The 22,655-nt window shown below is 41.0% G+C and overlaps 1 protein-coding gene across 1 annotated transcript in view; it reads left to right on the forward strand.

Moving 5' to 3' along the window:
* The window catches only part of LOC109681731 (b(0,+)-type amino acid transporter 1-like), a 72,402-nt gene that overhangs the window by 25,734 nt on the left and 24,013 nt on the right, over positions 1–22,655 (forward strand). The window contains 1 exon segment of the mRNA XM_020156581.2: positions 11,151–22,655. Within this exon segment, the coding sequence (XP_020012170.1) occupies positions 22,035–22,655 (621 nt within the window). The 5' untranslated portion in view covers positions 11,151–22,034.

The raw sequence follows: 22,655 nt of genomic DNA on the forward strand, positions 1-22,655 counted from the left end.
CTTCCCAGGTGGGCTTGAGTTTGCTCTCCTTCCACGTTTTTATCAGGATATAGTCTCCAGGTCAATAAGAGTGAGCTGGGAATTCAAGGGGAGGAGTCTGGTCTAAAAGGCCTTGTGGCCTAAGAGAAAGTAAAGTTGAGGAGAGACCCAGTATGTAGTCTCCATAGTGGAGAGATCTGAGGGCTTTTCTAAATAAGGTAACCCACATAACATCTCACATGGAGACAGGCCAGTGTCTTCCCTAGGGGCCATTCTAATTTGGAGGCGTGCTATAGGAAGGCATTTGGTCCATGGAAGTCTCTAGTATTAGTTTGGTTATTTGTCTCTTTAGGGTTTGGTTCAGTCTTTCTACCCTTCCAGTGCCAGGGAGTGTGATACTCCCAAGACATAACTAGGGCTTGAGTAAGATCTTTGATCACAGTGGCCGTGAAATGGCTCCCACTGTCTGAGTCTGTATTTTTTATTAGCCAAATCTTGGAAGTATGGATTCCCATAATTCCTTGGCCACATTATGGGCAATGGCCCTGGACAATGGAAATGTCTTCACCCAATTAGTCAAATGATCTACTGTAACCAGAAGATATCTCAGTTGCCCTATCTTGGGCATTTTGGTATAATTGACCTGAACAGTTTGAAATGGTCTTAATCCTTGGCTCCTTCCTCCTAGGAGCTGTTTTTCTGAAGCTTGCTTATTGACCTTTCTATAGGTCAGGAAACTCTCAGCTACTTGTTTAGCTATGGTGTATATTCCTATACAGCCAGATTTTCTTAAGATTACATCTCACATAGCCTGAGGTCCCCAATGACTTCCTTTATGTAGATGAGACATTATTTCTCTCATTATTGGTTTGGTGAGCATTTCTGTACCATCAGGTAAAATCCATTTTCCCTCAGGAGTTTTTGAGGCCCCCAATTCTGATAATAATTTTTCTACTTGAAGACAAAACTTCAGGGGTAATGGAAGGGGGAGATATGACCATAGTAAGATGGAAAATGGGTACCTCAGATTGCAAGGCAACCTCTTAAGCAACCTCATCTGCCATTCTATTTCCTTGGGCCTTCATATTATATCCTTTTTGATGCCCCATATATGAATTACTGCTATTTCTTCAGATTTCATTAAATTTTCTGAGACTTGAGTGATAAGTTCCTTGTGAATCATATATTTTCCTTAACTGTTAATCAAATGTTATTTGGTCCAAATTTTTCTGAACGTTTGTACTACTCCAAATGCATATTTGGGGTCTGTATAGACAGTTCCTTCCCTTTTTTCTAAAAGTTTTAGGGCCTGATTAAGTGCAAATAATTCACAATTTTGAACTGACCAATTATTAGGTAGTCGGCCTGATTCAATTACAGTTAAGTGAGTTTTAGTTACTACCAAGTATCCATTATGTCTCTTTCCTTCAATTACCTGGGAAGAACCATCCACAAAGAATTTATCACTGGTCTCAAAGGGAGTCTTTTGTAGATCTGGTCTCACCTTGGTTTGGTATTCTATCAGGTCTAGAGAGCAATGTTCAATAGGACTTGAGGATTGTCCTTCCACTAGGAATTCAGCTCAGTTTAGGCCATTATCCAAGGTGAGTATCAGATCATTCCTCTCCAACAAAATGGCCTCATTTTTAAAAATCCTTGAGTCAGTTAACCATCTCCCTCCCTACCTTCTTGCTAAGGATCATTCTCATTTGATGAGGCATGCTTACAATCAGGGATCCCCCCAAAACCAATTTCCTGCTCTCCTCTGTTAGAACAACAGTGGCTGCAACTGATTGAATCCATTCTGGCCACCCCTTGAGACTGGATCTAAGATCTTGGAGAGGTAGGCAGAGGATGTCTTTGTCCTCTATGGTCCTGCATTAGGACCCTAAGGCTGTTCCCTTATCAACAGTTACAAATAGGTAGGGCCTACTTTAGGATGTCTAGGGACTGTAATTCCTCTGATTCCCAAAGGATAGAGTCGTTCTTCATCTAAAAGTTTAAGATAAAGCCCCTTTGTTTTAAAGGCATATGAATCTATACATTATCTACAGTATCCAATAAGGCCCAAGAATTTCCTTTGCTCCCTTTTGGTAGTTGGTAGAGGCATAATAATTATTCCAGAAATCCGCTCCAGGCTTAATCTCTGTTTTCCTTCAGTAATAAGATCTCCCAAGTATTTAACTTCCTTCTCCAGAAAATGTAGTTTGGACTTTGACACTCTCAGTCCCTGTTGACACAGAAAATTAAGCCTCTGTTACCCCTTTCTTTTTGTCCAATTGAGATTAACAAGTCATCTACATATTGGAATCACTTAATCTGTATGTGGGTATTTAAAAGTCTCCAATACTTGTTCATGGATTTGTCCAAACAGGTTAGGGGATTCTGTGAATCACTGAGATAGAACTGTCTATTGGTATTGTTGTTTTCTTCCTGTTTGGGGTTCTTCCCATTCAAAGACAAAGAAATCTCTACTTTCCTTATCTAAGAGACAGGCTCAAAAAGCATCCTTTAAGTCTCCTATGCTAACCCATTTATGATCATGTGGTATCTTGCTGAGGAGGGTATAAGAATTTGGGACCACTGGGTGTCTACTTTGCACAATTTGGTTGATGCCTCTTAGATCCTGGACTGATCTATAAGAATGGTAGGTTACAATCCCAGCCTTCCCTCCAGGGGAATTGGATACTGTTTCCTTCTGAGTTTCTCCTTTACTTTTTAGTTCAATGTGAATTAGAGGGACTTTTAGTCCTTCTCAGTTTCCATCCCTAGTCCAGACCTCCAGAAAAATTTGTTGTTCTTCTTCCAGAGATAACAGGTTGAGGGAAATCTGAATCTGTTTTTGATGTATGTTTAATCTTATTCCCAATTCTGACATTAAGTCCTGGCCCAACAGATTGATTCCTGTTTACAGACAAAGAGAAAGACTACTTTTGTCTGTCTATCTTTTTATCTTACAGGGGCCTCTCTGAATAAGGGGACATGGAATCCCTCTCCTTTCACTCCAGAAACTAATAAACTATCAGATGACAACAGCATACAAGGGGGGTGGAATAGTAAAGATGAGCGAGCTGCTCAGAATCAATTAAAAAGGTCATTTCATTGAGTTCAAATCCTACCTCTAGATTTATCAAGGGCTTTTGGTAGGATCCTTTAAAATAAAAGCATCCCTGACACCCCAGTCTTCATCAAATGACATGAGGGTTATCACCTGCTCTTCCTTTTTCCAATTTGGGCATTCTCTCCTGAAATGCCCCTCCTTACCATATTTGTACATTCTTCCCCTTCTTCCTTGGTTGTCCTTTGGGGTATTGCCCTTTCTGGCATCCTCCTTGGGGAGCTCCCTGTCCCTGGATCTGGAGGCCCACTTTATTTTGAATCATTTGCTCTTTGGTGGACAGCATTATCTTGGCCTTTTGCTTTTGTTTTTCTTCATCTGTCCTTATATAAATTTTTTGGGCCTCCCTTAATAGTTCTTCCATATTTTTATCTTTCTAGTTTTTTAATTTTTGTAACTTTTTTGCTTCATCAGGCCAGCTGTTTATTACAAAATGAAGTTTTAACATGCACTGACCCCAGGGTCCTCCACATTTAATCCTGAGTATTTTCTCATCTGCTCTTTTAACCTATTTAAGAATTCATCTGGGCCTTCCTCTTTGCCTTGTTGGACATCAAAGGCCCTGGCTATATTTTGAGATCAGGGAACTACTTTCTGGATTCCCTTTGTAATAAAATCTCTGAGATCTCTCCTATAACCCTGATGAACAGCATCATTATTATCCCAGTGGGACTCCCGATTGGGAAACTTTACATCTGTAGGCAGGACATTAGGACCTGGAGGGTGCTCGCACTCCCAAGCCATCATGACTGCCTTCCTTATCATTCCTCTTTCCTCCCTGAAGAACAAGATGCTCAGAATGGACATAGTTCAGCATACGTATAAACCTGTGGGCTGAGGAACTGGTCAAGTTGATCCCCATGTGGATCTTCTACCAGAGACCTCAATTCTCTTTTTAAATTTCTCACCTCCAAGCTAGTGAGAAGGGTGTTAACAAACCTAATTCCCCCACCCACTAAGGGAACATCTCAGAGATGGTATATGGTCTGGGATTGATTTTCACTGGGGAAGAAGGGAAGGTTTTGGATATTCTGTTAATATTGCTCCAACTCCCTTCTCAGTCCAGAGAAAGAAGTGCCTGGTAAGGGAGGGGCCAAGCCTGCTACTGCTCCTCATTTTCTTTTCCCTCCCTGGGTGAATTTGCCTATGGCCTCCCTGGCCTAATGGGTGGAGAAGGTTTAGGGGCAGGGCTCTTCGGTCCATAGGTGGAGGAAGGCAATCAAGGTGCTCCCATTTGCTTTTTTTCCTCTTATGATTTAGGATTTTCAGTCTTAGGCATTGTAAGCAGGAACAAAGTCATAGGTCCCCTCCACCAGCAAAGGGCATAATCTATTTCTTCCTGGCTTACTGGACTTTTATCAGTTACATGTTCTTTGTGTACTTGGCAAACCCAGTCTTCATTGGAGTCAAATTTTGGCCAGAAAACAGACGGTCTTAAGATTGGGTCCTGTGTCTAAATGAAAGAATAATATTTTATCATTTTGTGTTTCTATTTATCTTTTGTCCTAGGATTTTCTGTCCAATATAGTAACATGAGGCCAAGAGGGCTATCTGGAGGAATAAAAGAAGATAGTTTAGTTTCTTGGGGGCTTTTCCTAAAGTTGACTTTTTAGTTCACATCCCAAAATCCTAACTGTGTTATCCCCAGGATAATATTCAACACTGCTCCTCCCCCATCCCCTGCCACCCCCCCAGGCTCCCCCCATGGGGATTTCCTATATTCTACTCAGAGTGCTTCCTCTATCTTCCCTCATAGCTCCCTCGTGGGCTACTGGGGTTAGGAATATGGGGTTGGCACTTGTTTTGTGTCTGGGACAAGTCCCAATCACACCCACATAGCCTCTCTTCAGGATGTCCCAACCACCAAGGCAGTACTTGACTTTCCTACCTTGGTCCCTTTCAATCTAGTCCATTGCTGTGCTTGCTTGGGTGGCCCCTTTTCCCAGCGTTGCCAATTGACTTTTGATCTCGAGTTTGCTGTCAGCCATAGAGATAGTGGATTCCCCCAGCCCTGAGGCTGCTGCAACAAGGCAGCAGGAGGCGTCCCTCCTGAGGAGCGGGTATCCACAGCACCCTGGGTGATGTGAAAATCCTGGGCAAGCCCCCATGCTGTTAGAAATAGCCTTAAGATATTGAGGTGTCACAAGAAAGATGGCACTACTCAGAAGTCAATAAGCAAGGCAAAATTTACTTCTGCAGAAGGGTGCTCATCAGGGAGTCTGAGAGGTATGCACACCAGGGCAGGAAGTCCGCAGGGGTTTTATCTGACACCATGCTGTCCCTCTCCTGCCCTTGGTTTGGGCAGGTTTTGGGCTCACAGTCTATCTGGTTGGCTAATTAGAAAAGGGCCAGGTTAGGAGGGGGCTGTAGGAACAAAGAAATTTAAAAATTCAGGGAAGCAATGACTGTTTTTGGTTATCAGCTCTGGAATAAGGGCATCTAAGGAATTCTTGCTCTAGCCCAGCTGAGGATAACAACCCTTTGTTCTTAATAGAAACTTTTATCATATTAAGCTATGAGTCCATGAAGTGAGTGTATGAGAAGAGAGTTAGTAAGGTGGTTATTACTGATTAAATTCTTTGACAGAAAAGACCTGACCTAAGCTGATTCTTACAGTGTACACTTACAGTCCCAGTTATGCAGGTGGTCATAGGTAGGAGGGTCACTCACTGTCTGAAGCTGACCTCTGACAAAAACATAAGACCTCACGTGAAAAATAATTAAAGCAAAAAAGGGTTGGGGATATGACTCCAGAGGTAGAATATCTCCCTAGCAATCAGGAGGCCCTGAGTTCAAACTGCAGTATTGCCAATAAATAAATAAAATCAATAAAGAATCACTAAAAAAAATCAAACAAAATGATAGAATGATAGTAAGTAATAACATGTTCTCTAGTTTGACCCTCTTCCCGCCATGCTATGTGTCATTATATAACATAGCATAATGACAGGAACCATCAGACAAGACTATATGACTATAGTCAAAGTAAGTGATTGAACTGACTATCTGATTAGCCAGACAGTCAGTACAAAAGAACCCAGAGTCTCAAAAATGTAGCCCAAAACATATATTTGAATAGTGCATCTCTTTCATGTCCTCACTCAACCTTTTCAAGTGTATACTCTGCCAATGAATCTGCTTAAATCTCACATCTGTGAAAAAGTCACAGAATGTCATGGTTTGAGGTGAGGCTCCCCTCTTCTCTCTCAGGTATCTTCTCAGGATACCTGACAGCTTTCTGTATAACATCATCTTGCTGGTACCTAGGAGAATAGTCTGATCTAACTAAGAACAATCTTAAATTTTGATGGCCAAAGTGGAAGTTCAAAATTGGTATAATTTTCACGCTGACTTGCAAAAACTTGGTTTTAACACCAAACAAAAAAAGTGGGAGATTTATTTGCAATAATACTTAAAATCTTCTAAGTGCAACACAGAAAAAGATTCTCTCTATCCAAAGAATAAATTAAAAACTAACAGACAATCTTTAAACTGAAAATCTTCTGAAGTCACTGCTAGCTGCTAGGAGGCACTTTAAGAAGCAAGGTTCTGTACTCACATAGGGAAAAGCTGCTGTCTATTTAAATGACTTAATGCCCCTTTAACTTTAAAAAAAATTTTTTTTGTTTGTTTCAGCTAAGGTCCTTGTTGGAACTTAGAAGGAACCAGCCAAAATCCCTGAGTCCCTCTGACTATCCTGAGATAATGATTAACCAGATCACAGTTTGACAAGATTACTTATGTATGCTTCTTGCCCCCTACTTCTGTTTCTTCTCTATGTAATTTGGGAGCTTATGTCAGTACCCCAAAGACAAGACTGAGATCACTTGATCCCCTTGTCTTCCTGATATAGCTACATTGAATAAATTCCTTTCCTACCTTTCGCCATTACTTTTTCTGTTTTATTTCTGGAATGATTTGTTGGAACACACCAAAATCAGGCCCCTAAAGCCTAGAACTCTAGAATAACAGCTGTGACAGTTCACAAATCTCAATCCATGATATTCCAAGTGGGGCCTCTTCTTGACTCTCACTTCCTTCTGTATGTCCCATCCACACTTCGTCTTCTCAGTGGGGATTTCTTGGAAACTCCTTCTCTGAAAAAGGGAAATGTTTTAAAACCTAGAAAAAGCAGAACCATTAGGACAACTAAAACAATCAGAACACCCATTTTTAGATTTCTAGTATGATCCATGGGCGGAGTGAGTGGTAAGGCACGGGGTGGGGGCAGGGGGGAGAAATGAACCAAGCCTTGTATGCACATATGAATAATAAAAGAAAAAGGAAAAAAAAATAAAGACTGTGTTATGAAAAAGCATGTTTTAAAACAAAGTGTACATTAGTGTTGGTCTACAGGATGCTGCTTAAAAATTGATAAGGAATAATATGTGGTGAATAAAATTGAAAATAAAAGAAATTGCTATATGGGAGGGAAATGAGATATGTCTTTAAAGAAAATTGTAAGTAAGAAGGGTGGGTATTAGTAAAGAAAGTAAAAAAAGAAAGTGATTTTTATTTATTTGTTTGAGAGAAAAATCTTGTGTGGGTGGCCAAAATATAAAAAAAAATAGTATAGGACAAAATTGAAGGCTTAAGTAAGTTGTAGAAGGCCTGAGCAAGATGTTACAGGTTTGTGGAAGATGAATCTTGTTAAAGTGCGATCCAAGTGTAGTGGGTTCAAATCCTGGTGAGCACAGAGACAAAAAGCACAACCAGGAAATAAAATAGTAAGAAAGATTTATTACCTGGGGTTATTTGCAAAGCAGTGCTCTCCCTGAACAAAGGAAGCATGGAGATTTTATTCAGAGAGCCTGTGCATTTCATGTCAGCAAGCAGTAGTAGGGGCAGGCATATTTCTGAGCATGTTCCCTTTAAGGGGTACATTTCTAAGCATGCTCATTTCAAGGTCATAGATCACATGTTCAAAAAGGAAAGCTGGCAGACACAACATTTCTGGGGATGCTCAGTTTGTTGTTATTAGGAGCCAGGTTTACCCTAGGTTACCTAGAACAATGAATCAGAGTGATTCTGACTTTGGCTGGTTTCTTGTATATTTCTTAAGAGTTTTAGCTGAAATAAAAGGAAGGAATACACTTGAAAGTGTGTCAACCATCTTTCAAAGGAGTGGTAGCTTTCTCCCCTGCGAACATAGGAGTTTGCACCTAATGGTTCCTGCTTCATTCAGCAGCTAACAAAAATAATTTTATGTGCAATCAAGTTGGTTAAAATTCACAGGGAATTATTACACACTTACTAGACTTATATTTGTATAAATATTTGTTACAAGTGTATTCCAAAATTGTATGTGATTCCTGGATGTCTGATGTGTCTTGGCATGTGTTATCAGTCATAGTTCTACTGATACAATTATTATATTCTATAGGAATAATCAGGTTTCTTTGTCATTTGTGAGCATTCATCAGATCTTTTATCATGGCTATGTTTTCTTTTTATTTTGGTGGTATTGGGGTTTGAACTCAGGGCCTCACACTTGCTAAGCAGATGCTTTACTGCTTGAGCCACTCCACCAGCCCCTTGTCCACATTTAAATTGCTTTATTATGATTCCTTTCTGAAAGTTTTTTGTGTTGTAAGCAACAAGATTTCTAGACTGTTGTGTCTTTAAGAAGGTTATTGAAAAGAATGGAAAGAACTATGGTAAACACAGGTTTCTGATAACTTTGAGATCATATCATTAAACTGCATAAGTATTTCCAGAATTTGGATGAAGAAACTAATGAGTTTATAAAACTGCTAGCTAAAAATCAGGAAGAGAGAGAGAGAGAGAGAGAGAGAGGAGAGAGAGAGAGAGAGAACTGGTTTCTGTGACCTTTTTATTTCAACCTAAACTAATTTATTCAAATTCCTGAAGATGATGTCTGATGGGACTTTCAACTCTGAAGAAACTAAGAGACTTAGTGAGGTTTCCCCTCACCTTTTAAATTCCTTGCGAAGGACATTTGTTCAAATTGGATTGAAATTTTACAGGGTCCTAATTGATGCTGGTGCTTCCTTTTCTACCTTAAGCCCTTGCCAAACACCACTTATCTAGTACACTGAGAGCTCCTAGACTCAGTACAGCATTCAGTTGGCTGTCTTCAGGAGGAGGGGGCACTCCTGAGGTTAGGATTTTAAATTGTTCTTTTGCTGATTATCATTGCCTGTTCTGCTTTGCCTTGTTTAAATTGCTGGTCTTTCTTATATCCCAGAGTTTCCAGACTGTAGGAGGAACTAACATTATGGTAATTCAACAACTGGCCATGATTTCGGAATGTACCACACTTGTGTAGCTGAGGCATCATGCACTCATGGGACCCTTGTTGCTACCTATGATTTGGCTTCATAACTCATAACTATATATAGCCTCATCTTTCCCCTCCTTTGTGGGACATCATCATGTAGGAATGAACCTTCCTGGCAACATGAGACCTTCAGTTTTTACCCCTTGAGAACAATCAGTTAATCATAGATGCTTTCCAGAAAAAGACTTTTACTGAAGGGGGAAGTTAGAAATGACTTAATTTTTATTTAATTATTTATTTTTTAGTGGGACTGGGGTTTGAACTCAGGACTTTGAGCTTGCAAAGCAGGCACTCACAAAGTAGGTGCTGTACCACTTGAACCACACTTCTAGTCCATTTTGCTGTGGTTATTTTTTGGAGATTGAGCCTTTCAAACTATTTGCCTGGGCTGGTCTCAAACCATGATCCTCATGCTCTCAGCCTTCCAAGTAGCTAGGATTACAGGCATGAGCCACCGGTACCTGGCTTTTGAGAAAGAACTTAAAATGCCACAAGAATGAGGCAATAAAATTCTTTAGCTTGCGGTAAAACATGAAGCATGAGACTAGTCACCTAGGCCATTCTGCCTTAGCACAGCTGGTTTCTGCAGTCTCCCCAATGCCATACAGATAAAAAGTGGCTCAAGTGAAAGTCTTTTCTGGCTTATCACAGTTCTTAGCTGGAATGTATAAGCAACCAACAACCAACCACCAGTCAACATCCTGTGCTATTCTTGTTGGCTATTGCAATTGTGACAACTGGTTTTCTGTAACTGGTTTCTTATTCTGTTTTTATATATAAAAACCATATCCCTTGGATACCATTTCAGGAACACTTATTCTGAGAGAAGAGAATTTGTGTTTTCTTCCTGGGTGGCCACCTCATTTTGGCTCCAATAAACTCTTTGTTCCTACATTCAGTATGCCTCAACTGCTTTTTAGTTTGGGAAGTATATTGATTACTGTAGAGGTTTTTGTTTTTTGGGTTTTTTTTGTAGATGATTCATATTATGCAGTTAAAACAGTTTTCTTCAGTTATTTTCAAGTCTTATAATTAGTATTAAATTCTATCAGTTTTCTGAAGCTACCGACATAATACTTTTCTCTCTTGATATGATAAATAATATATATTAATAGATTTTCTGAAATTTTGATACCTTTGTGTTGCTGATAAACTGTCATGATGAATTTTAAAAATATACTGTTGGATTCTATTTTTAATATTACATTAAGAAACTCTGCTTCTACATTCATAAATGGTATTGGTTTTTAATTTTTCCTTCTTGTTCAGTGGAAGTAAGACTATTCAAGCCTTATAAAGTGATTTGGGTAATGTTTTCTTTGTTTTTTAACTTTCTCTGAGAATTTGTATTCTAGTAGAATTGTATCTGTTTATTGAAAATTGGCAGACATTCCCCATAAAATCATTTGGACCTACTTGTTAAATTTTTAGCTTTTGATTTGATTGATTTAATGTTTATAGTGGCACACAAATCATCTATTTTTCTGTTTTGGGGTTATTGGAAACAAAACTCTCTTGAAACTCTTTCCTTGGATTAATTTTATTTGTATTCAATTGTTCAAAAAAATGAAGACATTGTAGATCACAGTCCCACTCCTCTTTTATCTTTGAGAGAATCACTTTGGACTGCCATAGCCGTTTCTTCTTTCTTTTGCCATTTACACTTCTTATTTCTATAGCATAAGTATGTTTCTGTCTTTAAATGTTTCCATATATTCTGCACATTCTTTTATGACTTTGTTTTTTCTACAGTCTCCATGATCCATTTGGACTTTTCTTAATGGCATAAGGTAAGGAACCTGCTCTTGTTCCGAAGTCAGAGGAAAATCAATGGGATAGCTGGAATCAGAGAGAGGTGATTCCTGAGCTGACCGTCTCACAACTGATCCCAGAGACATCTCCTAAAGGGGCATCTGGATAAGATGAGTAAAAACCTGTGGGTTCAGGACTTCTGAGCCTGGCCAGAGCTTGACTGGAGCCCTGAACTCTCAGCCCTGGTCCAGTCCATCTGAATGAGCTCCCAGGGACTGATACACACCTTGGGTGGAACTATCAACTGCATGGTAAGAAATGGGACGGACCAGAGAATGGGAAAGCCTCTTTCCTCTTCTCCCCACTCTATCTCTTATGCCCTCCCTCCTCCATCTCCTCTGTTCCTTTGCTTTGACTCTCTCTTTTTCTGTCTCTGTCTCTTTCTATCTCTCGCTCAATCTTTCTTGTTCAGGGCTTTTCTCTTCCTGTCCCTTCTGGGCCCACTAGAGGGCGGTAGCCCACAATCCTGATCCCAGCATTCGCCCTGGAAACTTGGCCAGTGACCTGCCCTCTGGTCTGGGAGCGGGCCAAGGTAACCCTCAGACTTTGGGGCCCCTCCTCTCCCAAGATTCAGTCCTGTCCTGTGTGGTGGAAAAAAAAAAAAAAGAGGGAACAAACTACTCTTTTGCCTTGCCTTCTGAGACAGATAAAGCCAACTACTTCCCCTTGCTAAAAGAGAACACAGGGACCCAGAGAAGGCTCAGAATCTGCTCAAACCCTCTGGATAAACAATCATTTCTCCTGTTCTCTCACAGAGCCTTAAGAAATAGGGACTGGGTCATTTGTATCTCAGGATGCTCTGTGTGTGTGTGTGTGTGTGTGTGTGTATGTCTGTCTGTCTTGAACTCACAATGTTCCTGCCTCTCAGCTTCCTGAGTGCTGGAATTATAGGTGTATACCACTATACCCAGGTCCAGGGTTTTCTTCCAAGGCTTTGTGCTCACATCACAGGCACTCTACTACTTGAGCCACACTTCCAGTCCATTTTGCTCTGGTTATTTTTGGAGATGGAGTCTCTTGAACTATGTGTCTGGGCTGGCTTCAAACCATGATCCTCCTGATCTCAGCTTCCCATGTAGCTAGGATTATAGGCATGAACTACTAGTGTCCAGGGTGTCAAAAGCCCAGCATCAGTCCACAGGCCTCTCCATCTCACCTTACCCAGGACTCTCATCCAGGGCTGCTTACCAGGGTGTGTGGGGCCCAAGTGAAAGGTACCTTGTGACCAAAGTCCTCAGAGCCTTGGCTGAGCAGTATGCTAGGGTCATCACTGTCATGTTCAGAAAATCTGAATTTTCCCAGGTGCAGGGAACAGAAATGGAAGGAACCGGTTAGGAAGAGGGTGCTGTCCTCCTGGAACAGTGGGTTGGAGACCCCAGTTGTAGGCCCCAGCAGCAGCCTTTTGGTGTGCCCGCACCCTCACAGACACATATACCAGTTTCACAGCTGTGACCACTTGGGGGCAGTCTTGGCATATTTGGGCTCAGAAAGCAGTCCCTGTCAAGGAGGGTTTGAGGTGCAGGCCTCAGGATCTAGCAAGCCACTGGATCTGACAGATACTAGGGTTCTTTTCCCTGAGCTCCAGAACTCCTAATGGTCTCATTTCCATGAGATCCGTCAAGATCATGATGAAGAGCAGGACCCAAAGGTTCTGGAGATGTTTGGTTTGTCTGAATTCTCTTCAATCTTCTTGTTTGTTTCATTTTGGTAGTTTTATCCTTCTTTAGTCTCTGCCACTTTCTCAGAGTAGCACAAAAAATGGAGCCCTTGCCCTTGGACAGCTTGCTTGTTTGTACTCTCTGGAGTTAATATTGGGGGACTGTAAAGCATTATCTTTGGGTCTTTGGGAAACCCTACTTTTTTGGTTGTCTTCTGGTTCTCATTTCTAGAACAAAGCCAGATGGATTCTTCACAGAGCCTCTCTTATAAAGAAGCTTCTGCCTATAATGGCCCGACCAGGCTTGCTGCCCTAGGGAAGAAGGAGGCCCACTGTAAGAAGAAGTCCATTCAGATAGGAGGTGGGAAACTGACCTCTTTGACTCAGTGAGGGTAGGAACCATGACAGAGATAGAAGGAATAAGAGGTCAGATGCATGTGTTCAGACTTCCTCTTCCTGCCCCACATCTGGTAGGGGTGTATATAGATAACTAGATTAAGGAAAAAACCAAAGCAGAAGGGTTTTGTACTTCACTCACTGTTTGGAAGGAAATTGGCACACAGGCAAACTTGGCCTGCAGTGTTCATGTGTCATGGCTATGAAGAAAAGTGCCTGAGCTAGTGCTCCCTGGGTTCCTACCTGCAGTGGGAAAGATCTAGATGTTCTTACATGCTTCATAGCAGGATGTGCTACTTGGTAGTTGTATGGAGAATCAGTGGACTGTCATAGTGGGAGACAATGTAGTGCTACCCTTGTGGCTAATGGATTGCCAGCTAGAGACACAGGCCAGATGGATGTGGTTGAGACCCCATGCGTTCTACACCAGTGTTAATGGGGGTGGGAGTGTCTCAGGAAGGGGAACCACTAGGACCCATCTGAGTCAGATCAGGCTGAAAATCTGCCAGTTATAGGCTACAGTTATGGATGCCTATGTGATATCCAGTATACAGGTGAATGAAGGATACTGTTGCTGAGTTTAGAGGACCCAGAGGCAGAACAGTGTCCTTCAAGCCCACTTCTAAGGCCTTTCACCCCCACTGCCATGCAGTCACCTAAAGCCTCACTTATACCCAGATGTCATTTTGGGGATGATCGGGGAGGAGCATTTTGTGGCATTCACTGATGCTGTGTGTGGAGGCTATGGAGTCACCACTAAGTCCATGACTTGGGCCCCCACTCTGCCCTACTTTGAGCTTCCGTGTCATTACCAGTAAAGAATATGATATTGGATCTGCTCATTACCTGGACTCTGCCAGCACTATGGGAGGCCCCACAGGAGGTACATTCCTGTCTCATTTGGGCTAGGTTAATATTTAGCTAGTTTGGAATAAAAGGTTGCATTTGTAGTCTCTCACGTATTCAGAGCACTGTATTTATGGGCACTGGGTGTATCTCAGGCAGGGTTGAAGCCAAGACAAGCAGCTAGCAATTGCTGGGACTGGCCTCCAGGATGGGTCTGCACTTCTGCTCTTCTACCAGTGTGGCAGGTGACTGTCAGGAACACTGACTCCCAGAGCAGTGGAAGCAGCCGTAGGACCTTGGGTTGGTGGGGGAGATCCACAGGGAAAGACTAGATTTCCTGCAGCCATAATGAGGGAGAAGAAGGCAGATTTTCCTTGAAGCTAACAGAATGGAGCATTTGCATGGGCCCTTCCAAAGCCCCGGAGTTAACCTTACTTATTTAAAATAAAAAAATTGAGATAAAATGTATGTAACATGGAATTAACCATGTTAGTTATTTTGAGGTAGGCTAAAGTTAGGGAAAGTTCGGGGCTCATAAAAAATATATGACTTAATATTGTATGTGTATGTATAGGTTGCCCAGGCCTGGCTCAGGGATGGCTCACCTGGCCCCGGGGCCACCCATGCCCTGCCCCACTCATTGATTATTGGATGGGAATCACCTGGTTTCTCTCCCTTCCCATAGGTTAGTGTAAGTTTTAAGAGCACCTAGAGAAGCATGCTATCTCTGCTTCCAGGCTTCCACTTGTATTTCCCTTCCCTAACTTTTGATAAATTCCATTTACACCCATGTGTCCTGCCATGGATTCTTCCACATGGAATACAAGGACATTGGAAGTCTTCTGATCACAGATTGCACTAGCGCCATTAACAATTTTAAGGCTAAAGTTCAGTATTTAAAAAAATTATATTTGTAATTGTATAAGCCAGTAGTGCTATTGAATTCTAGAAGATTTTCATCAACTTAAAAAGAAACTCTAAGGCCATTATGTAATCACTCCCTATCTCCCTATCCCCCAACCCTTGGCAACCACTAATCCACACTGTTTCTCTGGATTTACATATCCTAGATGTTTCTTAAATTTTTTTATCATATTATTGTTGGACTAAGAGTACATTGTGACATTTGCAAAAGTGCTTACAATATATCTTAGTTAAATTCATGCCTCCATAATTATCCTTTATACCCCCTCTCCCCATTCTTAGAATAGTTTCAACAGGTTTCATTTTTCCATTCTCATACATGAGTACATAATATTTCTACCATATTCAGCCTCCTACACTCTTCCCTTACATTTACTCCTCCTCCCCACACACACTGGTACCAATCCCTAGGCAGGACCTATTTTACCTTCCTGTCCTCCATTTTTGGAAAAAAAAAAGCATTTTTGTTTGTTTAGGATATCTACACAGGTAGTTTCATTTTTGACATTTCCATGTATATATGTGTTACACCCTGAATTAGTTCAGTCCCTCCATTTTTCTCCTTTCTATCTTAGACCCCTTCTTGTGGTGATTTCAACAGGTTTAAAATTTCTATATTCATTCTTGTATAGAAAGTACATCAACTATATTCACCTTCTTTACTTCCTTCTTTTACCTTCCCTCTCCTGTTAGTGCCCTACCTTTAGTGTGACCTGCTTTTCATTCTTCTCCTTCTTTGTTTAGGGTCTGTTTGTTGGTCAGTGGGGTTTTTGCCTTGGTTTTATATCTATACATGCATTGTGCTTAAGTCAATTTAACTCCCCTCCACTGCACTTCCTCACCCTTTCTCCCCATCCCTTGTTGTTTAACAGTTTTCGTGTGCTTCCTTGGGTCTTGTTCCTATACAGATGTAATGTCCTTCTGTATTATTTGCTATCTTTCTTTCCTTCTTTTCTTCCTCCTTTGGTCTCCTCTACCAGTCCCACTTTTGGAATGGTCAAAAAACACATGAAGAAATGCTCAATATTCCTGGCCATAAAGGAAATGCAAATCAAAACCATGTTAAGATTCCATCTCACTCCTGTTAAAATGGCTAGTATCAAGAACACAAACAACAACAAATGTTGGCAAGGATACAGGGAAAAAGGATTCTCATACACTGTTGGTTGGAATGTAAATTAGTACAATAACTATGGTAAACAATATGGAGGCTCCTCAAAAAACTAAAAATAGAACTACCATATGATCCAGCAATACCACTTCTAGGGATATAGCCGAAGGAATTCAAGTCAGGATACATTAAAGATACTTGCACACCCCTGTTTATTGCAGCATTATTCACAATAGCTAAGCTATAGAAACAGCCAAGATGCCCCACTACTGATGACTGGATTAATAAAATGTGGTATTTATATTCAATGAAATTTTATTCAGCCATAAAGAAGAATGAAATTTTGTCATTTACATGTAAATGGATGGAACTGGAGAACATCATCTTAAGTGAAGTTAGCTAGGTTCAGAAAGCCAAAAGCCACATATTTTCTCTCATATGTGGAATATAGGTCAAACACAAATACAAGCAATATTATATAGACAATTTTCTTGATATAAGGTCATACTATGTAGTCCAGGTTGGCCTTGAACTCATGATCCTTATGCTTCAGGCTTCCGAGTGTTAGGATTACAAGTATGGGCCACCATGCCTGGCTGTCTTTGTAAGTACAATATAATGCATAACATTTTGTGTCTGACTTCTTTCATTTAGGATGTCTTCAAGGTTCATCCTTGTAATTACATATACCAGTATTTCATTCACATTTTGTCCAATAATATTCCATCATTCAGATATACCACATTTTATTTATCTGTTCATTGATTGGTAGAAATTTGAGTTATTTCTGCATTGTGCTATTAAGAATAGTGTTGCTATGAAAGTTCATGTGCAAGTTTTTGTGCAAACATACATTTTCGATTCTTACGAGTTGAATAGCTGGGTTCTATAGTTTGGATCTGAAATGTCCCCTGACATGTGTTAAAGATTTGATCGCCAGGATGGCATTATTGGGAGGGGGTAGAACCTTTAAGAGTTGGATCCTAGTGGAAGGAAGATAGGTTATTAGGGTATGCCTTTGAGCGAATATAGGGACCTCAGCCCCCCTTTTGTATTGATTGCTTCATGGTGGCATGAAGCAAAACTTGCTCTCTCACATGCTCCCTGCCTCAAGATGCTACCTTGCCACAAAACCAAAAGCAATAGGTTTACCTGACCATGGGAGGAAATCTACAAAACTGTGGGCCAAAACAGATACTGTTTTCAGCTGGGATTGCTGGGACATTCCTGTAATCCCAGCACCTGGGAGGCTGAGACAGGAGAATCATGAGTTCCAGGCCAGCCTGGACTATATCATGAGTTTGAGACCAGCCTGTGATACAAAATGGTGAGACCCCCATCTTCCCTCCTACCCCCCAAAAAGAACTTCTCTCTTTCTAAGATGATTTGTTTCAGTTATTTGTTACAGTAACAAACAGCTGACATCCACAGGGTTATATGGTAACTTTATATTTAAAGTTTTGAGGAACTGCTTAAATATTTTCCACTGTGCTTCGCTATTTTCATTCTTACCAGCAGTTTTTGAAGGTTCAAGTTTCTTTATATTCTCACCGACATTGTGATTTTGATATGCATTTCCTTAAGCTAATGATTTGGGGCATCTTTTCACATGCTTGGTTATCATTTAAAATTTAAATACCTTCTTGGAGAAATGCCTATTCAAATCTTTTGCCTATTTAAAAATTAGGAATGTTTGTCTTTTTGTTGTTGTTTTGTAAGAGTTCTTCTGGGCACTAGACTATTCATAGATATGTGATTTGCAAATATTTTCTCATTTGTGTGTTTTTTTTTTTACTGGCTTAGTCATGTCCTTTGATGCACAACAGTTTAATTTTTGATAAAATTAAATTTATCTATTTTTTCTTTGTGTGTACTTTTGGTGGTATTCCTAAAGAACCATTGCCTAAGCCAAGGTCATGAAGATTTATAACTATGTTTCCTTCCAACAGTTTTATAGTTTTAACTCTTACATTGAGGTCTTTGGTCTGCTTTGAGTTAATTTTTGTATATTATGTGAGATAGAAGCTCTAATTCTCTGATATGTAGACACACAGTGTTCTAGCACCATTTGTTGAAAAAATCCTCCATTGAATGATGTTGGCACTCTGGAAAATCAGTTTGCTATAAATGTATGGATTTATGTCTGGACTCTCAATTCTATTCAATTATCCATTGGTTAAAGTAGTCCACTAATGATTGGAAAGAAATTTCCTTGGGCACCCAATACAAAGAAATCTCTCAGTGTTTATAGATGTGCTCTGTGTATATTGGGGCACAGCTTCAATATTTAACCAGGCAATCTCCAACTCTGCTTTAGACTTTACTTCCTGCTTGCACAGAGACTCAAGGGAAGAGGTGAGAGTTTAAAGTTTTCTCAGGTCTTTACTGAACATGTACACCACCCTGGACATGGATGTGGCTTCTAGATTCCCAGGAATATGTTAGAGGTTTTCATAAATCTTATTCCCCAAAGGGTCTCTTATTCACCCACCTTTCCCTTCAAAGCATTTTGGTTAGTTTATTATTTGCCCTGACTGTTATCAGCTGTTGCCTGTGACTTCAGCCCAAGCAGAGTTCCAAGTTAGATAAGATAAGGTGAGCTTTTTGAGCTGCTCTTCCAAGGAGCCACCAGATAGTTCAACACAATAGTTACCATTCCTTATACTCCCATTCTGCTCCCCCCAGGATAGGTTCTGGTACTAGGAATGCAGGCTGTTATTTTCAAGGCTACTGAGGAGTTGGAGAGTGGGGGATGAGACCAAAATAAGTAAAAATGCCACAAAGCTCCCTGTTTTGTTTTTTGTTTTTACTACAATTCAGTTCTTTTCTTAGCTTAAGAAATCCTCTGATTATTACATGCTTTTGATTAGATTGCAGAATCTTGAAAAAGTTGATTCAGAGAAGGTTTTTTTTCCCCAGTGTTTTTGGGAGGGGTAGACTTTTGAAGTTTTTAAATTTTTTTAAAACTTCACCATTTTTGGTGATGTCACTATTGCAGCCAGTCTAGTTTAAAAGGGGTTCCCCAATAGCCAGGCATGGTGGGGGGATATGCTTGTAGTCTCAGCTACTCAGGAAGCTGATGCAGGAGGATCCCTTGAACCCAGAGAAAGCCCCAATTTTTTTTTTACATGCTTCAAATTTCACAAAACCTGGATACACTCCTAGGTGAAATTGTACGATGGGAATCAGCCCATTTTGGGTATTAAGAAAATGTGACTTTATTGTATGGCAACCCTTTGATTATCTCTGGGAGTATGGGCAAGTGAAGAGGAGAAGGAAGGGATCTTTTTCATTTTGCCTTTGTCCTAGCCTGGTATTTTGGAACTTCCTCTTTAAATGCATGACAACATGAGTCATAAAAACAATATTTAGAGATTGTGGGGGTATAGCTCAGTGGTGGAATATGTGCTTGGCATGATAAGACCCTAGGTTCAATCCCTAGCACCAAATAATTTCTCTTTATGATGCCTTATAATGTTCTTCGGGTCACAGTGCATACATGTTTGTGTAGAAGAGATGTAATCTTGCCTAAAGAGAGGTCTGGCTCTTGCCTTCCACTTCTGGGAGGTAATCTATCAAGTATTTGGAATGTCACGCTTGGCAGGAGTGTCTTCATTTGTCTGGGGACCTGGGATCAGCCAGAGTGTAGAATGTAATTTGGGGTAACTGCTTTGGGTCATAAAAGTATCAACTTGGCCTCCAGAGGGGCTGGAGATTAGCCAGCCACATGGAAAGCTGACCAGGCCTGTGTGATGGAACCTCAGTAAGGACTGTGGACACCAAGGCTCCTGTGGGCTCCCTTGTTGGTTATATGAAGTGTGCACTATCACTTATCATTGCTGAGAAGGTTACATGGTCCTGAGGTACATGTCCTATGTCTCCTTTGGAGATGACACCTGGAAGATCTGTGCCTAGAACCCTCCTGGAATCTGTTCCATGTACTTCCAGCCTTGGCTGATGTTAATCTGTATCTTTTATGTGTGATAAACCATAACCATGTGTATAAAAGCTTTCAGTGAGTTCTGTGAATGCTAGCAACTTATGTAATGTGAAAGCGGTCTGGAGACTCCCTACAATTGCCATTGGTTTCAGAGGTGGGGGTAGTCCTGTGCGCTGTTCTCAAACTCTAACTAATGTCCACCAGCTACAGTCCATGGAGTAGGAGAGGGTCAAAATTTCAGTGTCTTAATTAATAGGTTATGTCTCACAAGGGGTTACTTACAGGAAGAATCTTTCCTGAGTCCCAGAAGGATTCTTTCTATTCTCTTCTTTCCTTCTTTCCCTACTTTTTTCCTGTCTTCCTTTCTGCCCGCTTCTCTTCCACTGGGCAGAAATTTTGGAAAGCACCTTTTCCAGGGATTTTCTGAAGGTGTCTCCAAGTTTCCTGGGGACATATATACTATTGCTACAATGCAACAGGGATGGAAGGTAGGATGGACACCCTGGGAACCAGGATAGCGAAGGTCTTTGCATCTATCAACAGCTTTATTGATTGTATACACACATGAAATCCAAGTAGCTCATAAGTCCAGTTTCAGCTAGGCAAAGATATTTGGGAGACTGCAAGTACCTTCATTCCTACTTTGGGTGACAGCATCTTTACCCTAAGTGCCAGTGACTTCTAGTGACCTTCCTATATCAATAGTAACAAAGGTTCTATAAAGATTTTAAAAATAAAAGAGATGATCTATAAAAAAGTTGCACACTAAATCCTGAAATGAAATCATTTGCTGATCAGTGAAATTTAGTGTTAAATTAAATATGTAATTTAATATTAATTATATATAATATAATATACATTATATGTGATATATGCTCCTCTAGTCTTGTCTCCTTCTGGTATTAATACCAATCCCTCTTCCTTCAGCTGGACTAATGAAACTCTTAGTTAACACTGATGGAAAACTTACTACTACACATTCAAATAGACTATGTTAGCTAATTCTTCAAGCAACTCTGTGTGGAAAGTATCATTAATTGACAAGTGAATAAGGTAAAGTTCAGAGATCTTACCAAGTCATACAATTATGAGATCCTAGAGTAAGGATTTGAACTTAGCAGTCCCATTCTGGAAACTGTACTTTTTTTTTTTTTGAGACTGGATCTCACTACATAGCCCAGGATGATCTTGATCTTCCTGCCTCAGCATCCCAAGTTCTAAGATTACAGGTGTGTGCCACCATGCGTATCCATAACCTGTACTCTTAACCACTTCCTTGTGTCTTGCTGAGGAACAAGCTCTGTCCTGAATCTTTTTCTTGAATCATCCTGATTCTTCCTGGGCATGAGGTTTATGTAGTTTTCATTACAGGCTGTCTGCATTGGAATCCTTATTTCTGATAGACTGGGAAAACTGTCTTCAGCCGTCTAGGTGCAGCTTTTGGCCCTCCTACTATAGTTCAGAGTACTTATCCAATGATCATTTCCCACATATTGTTGGGGAACTGGGCAACAGAGGTTTATTTTTTATCTTCCTTAAATTTTTTTTTTGCCTTTTGTGGTCCTGGGGGTCAAAACCAGGGTCTTGGACATGCTAGATAAGCACTCTAGCACCCGGCTATATCTTCAGCCAGCAATAGAGATTTCTATGAAAACATTTATTTTCTGGACCTTTACTGAATTATGCTGGTCAGCGGCTCCTATAGACTGCTTGTATCAGGGTCTGAGATGGACAGGTGCTGGCTAGATCAGCTCCTTCTAGATCACACCCTGGGTCATTGATCACTGGCTCAGACTCCTTCCAGTTCTGTAATCATTAACTTCTTCAACTATCTTGTCCCTCGCCTTAACCATTTGGCCATGACTACGGATCTCCTTCAACTATCTAAAGAATAGATACCAGAGCCTCTGCCTCTCATCAACCAGAGGCAGTGCCTGTTGAAGTACTAAGATGAAGAGAAACAAGGAAAAGGGTGAGAGCGAGGGGGTGACTGGGCAAGAATCTGGAAGTGGGGCACCAGGACTGACACTGAGGAGGGAGATTGGTCTGTGGAGTGCTGTGTCCCTGACTGCTGGCTGTATGATCGGCTCTGGCATCTTTATGACACCTCAAGGGGTCTTGATCCATATGGGTACTCCTGGAGCCAGTCTTGTGGTATGGGCAGTCTGTGGCCTCCTGGCCATGCTGGGTGCCCTGTGCTATGCTGAGCTGGGGGCCCTGATTCCTGAATCTGGAGGAGAGTATGCCTACATCTTGAGAAACTTTGGCTCCTTACCAGCCTTCCTGGTTATCTACACATACGTTCTGGTGGGCAGACCAGCCACCATCACTGCTGTGTCTCTGAGCTTTGCCGAGTATGCCTTGGCTCCCTTCTTTCCTGGTTGCTCCTCACTGCCCCAGGTTGTATTCAAGAATGTGGCTGCTTTCTGCATCCTACTGCTGATGCTGATCAACTTCTGGAGTTCTCGGTTGTCCACCATGGTGATGAACGTGTGTACAGCTGCCAAAGTGTTCTCATTGCTGGTCATTGTGGTGGGTGGGGCTGTGATGCTGGGCCAGGGCCGTGATGCT

The sequence above is a fragment of the Castor canadensis genome, chromosome 12 (assembly GCF_047511655.1).
Source record: "Castor canadensis chromosome 12, mCasCan1.hap1v2, whole genome shotgun sequence".
NCBI lineage: Eukaryota > Metazoa > Chordata > Mammalia > Rodentia > Castoridae > Castor > Castor canadensis.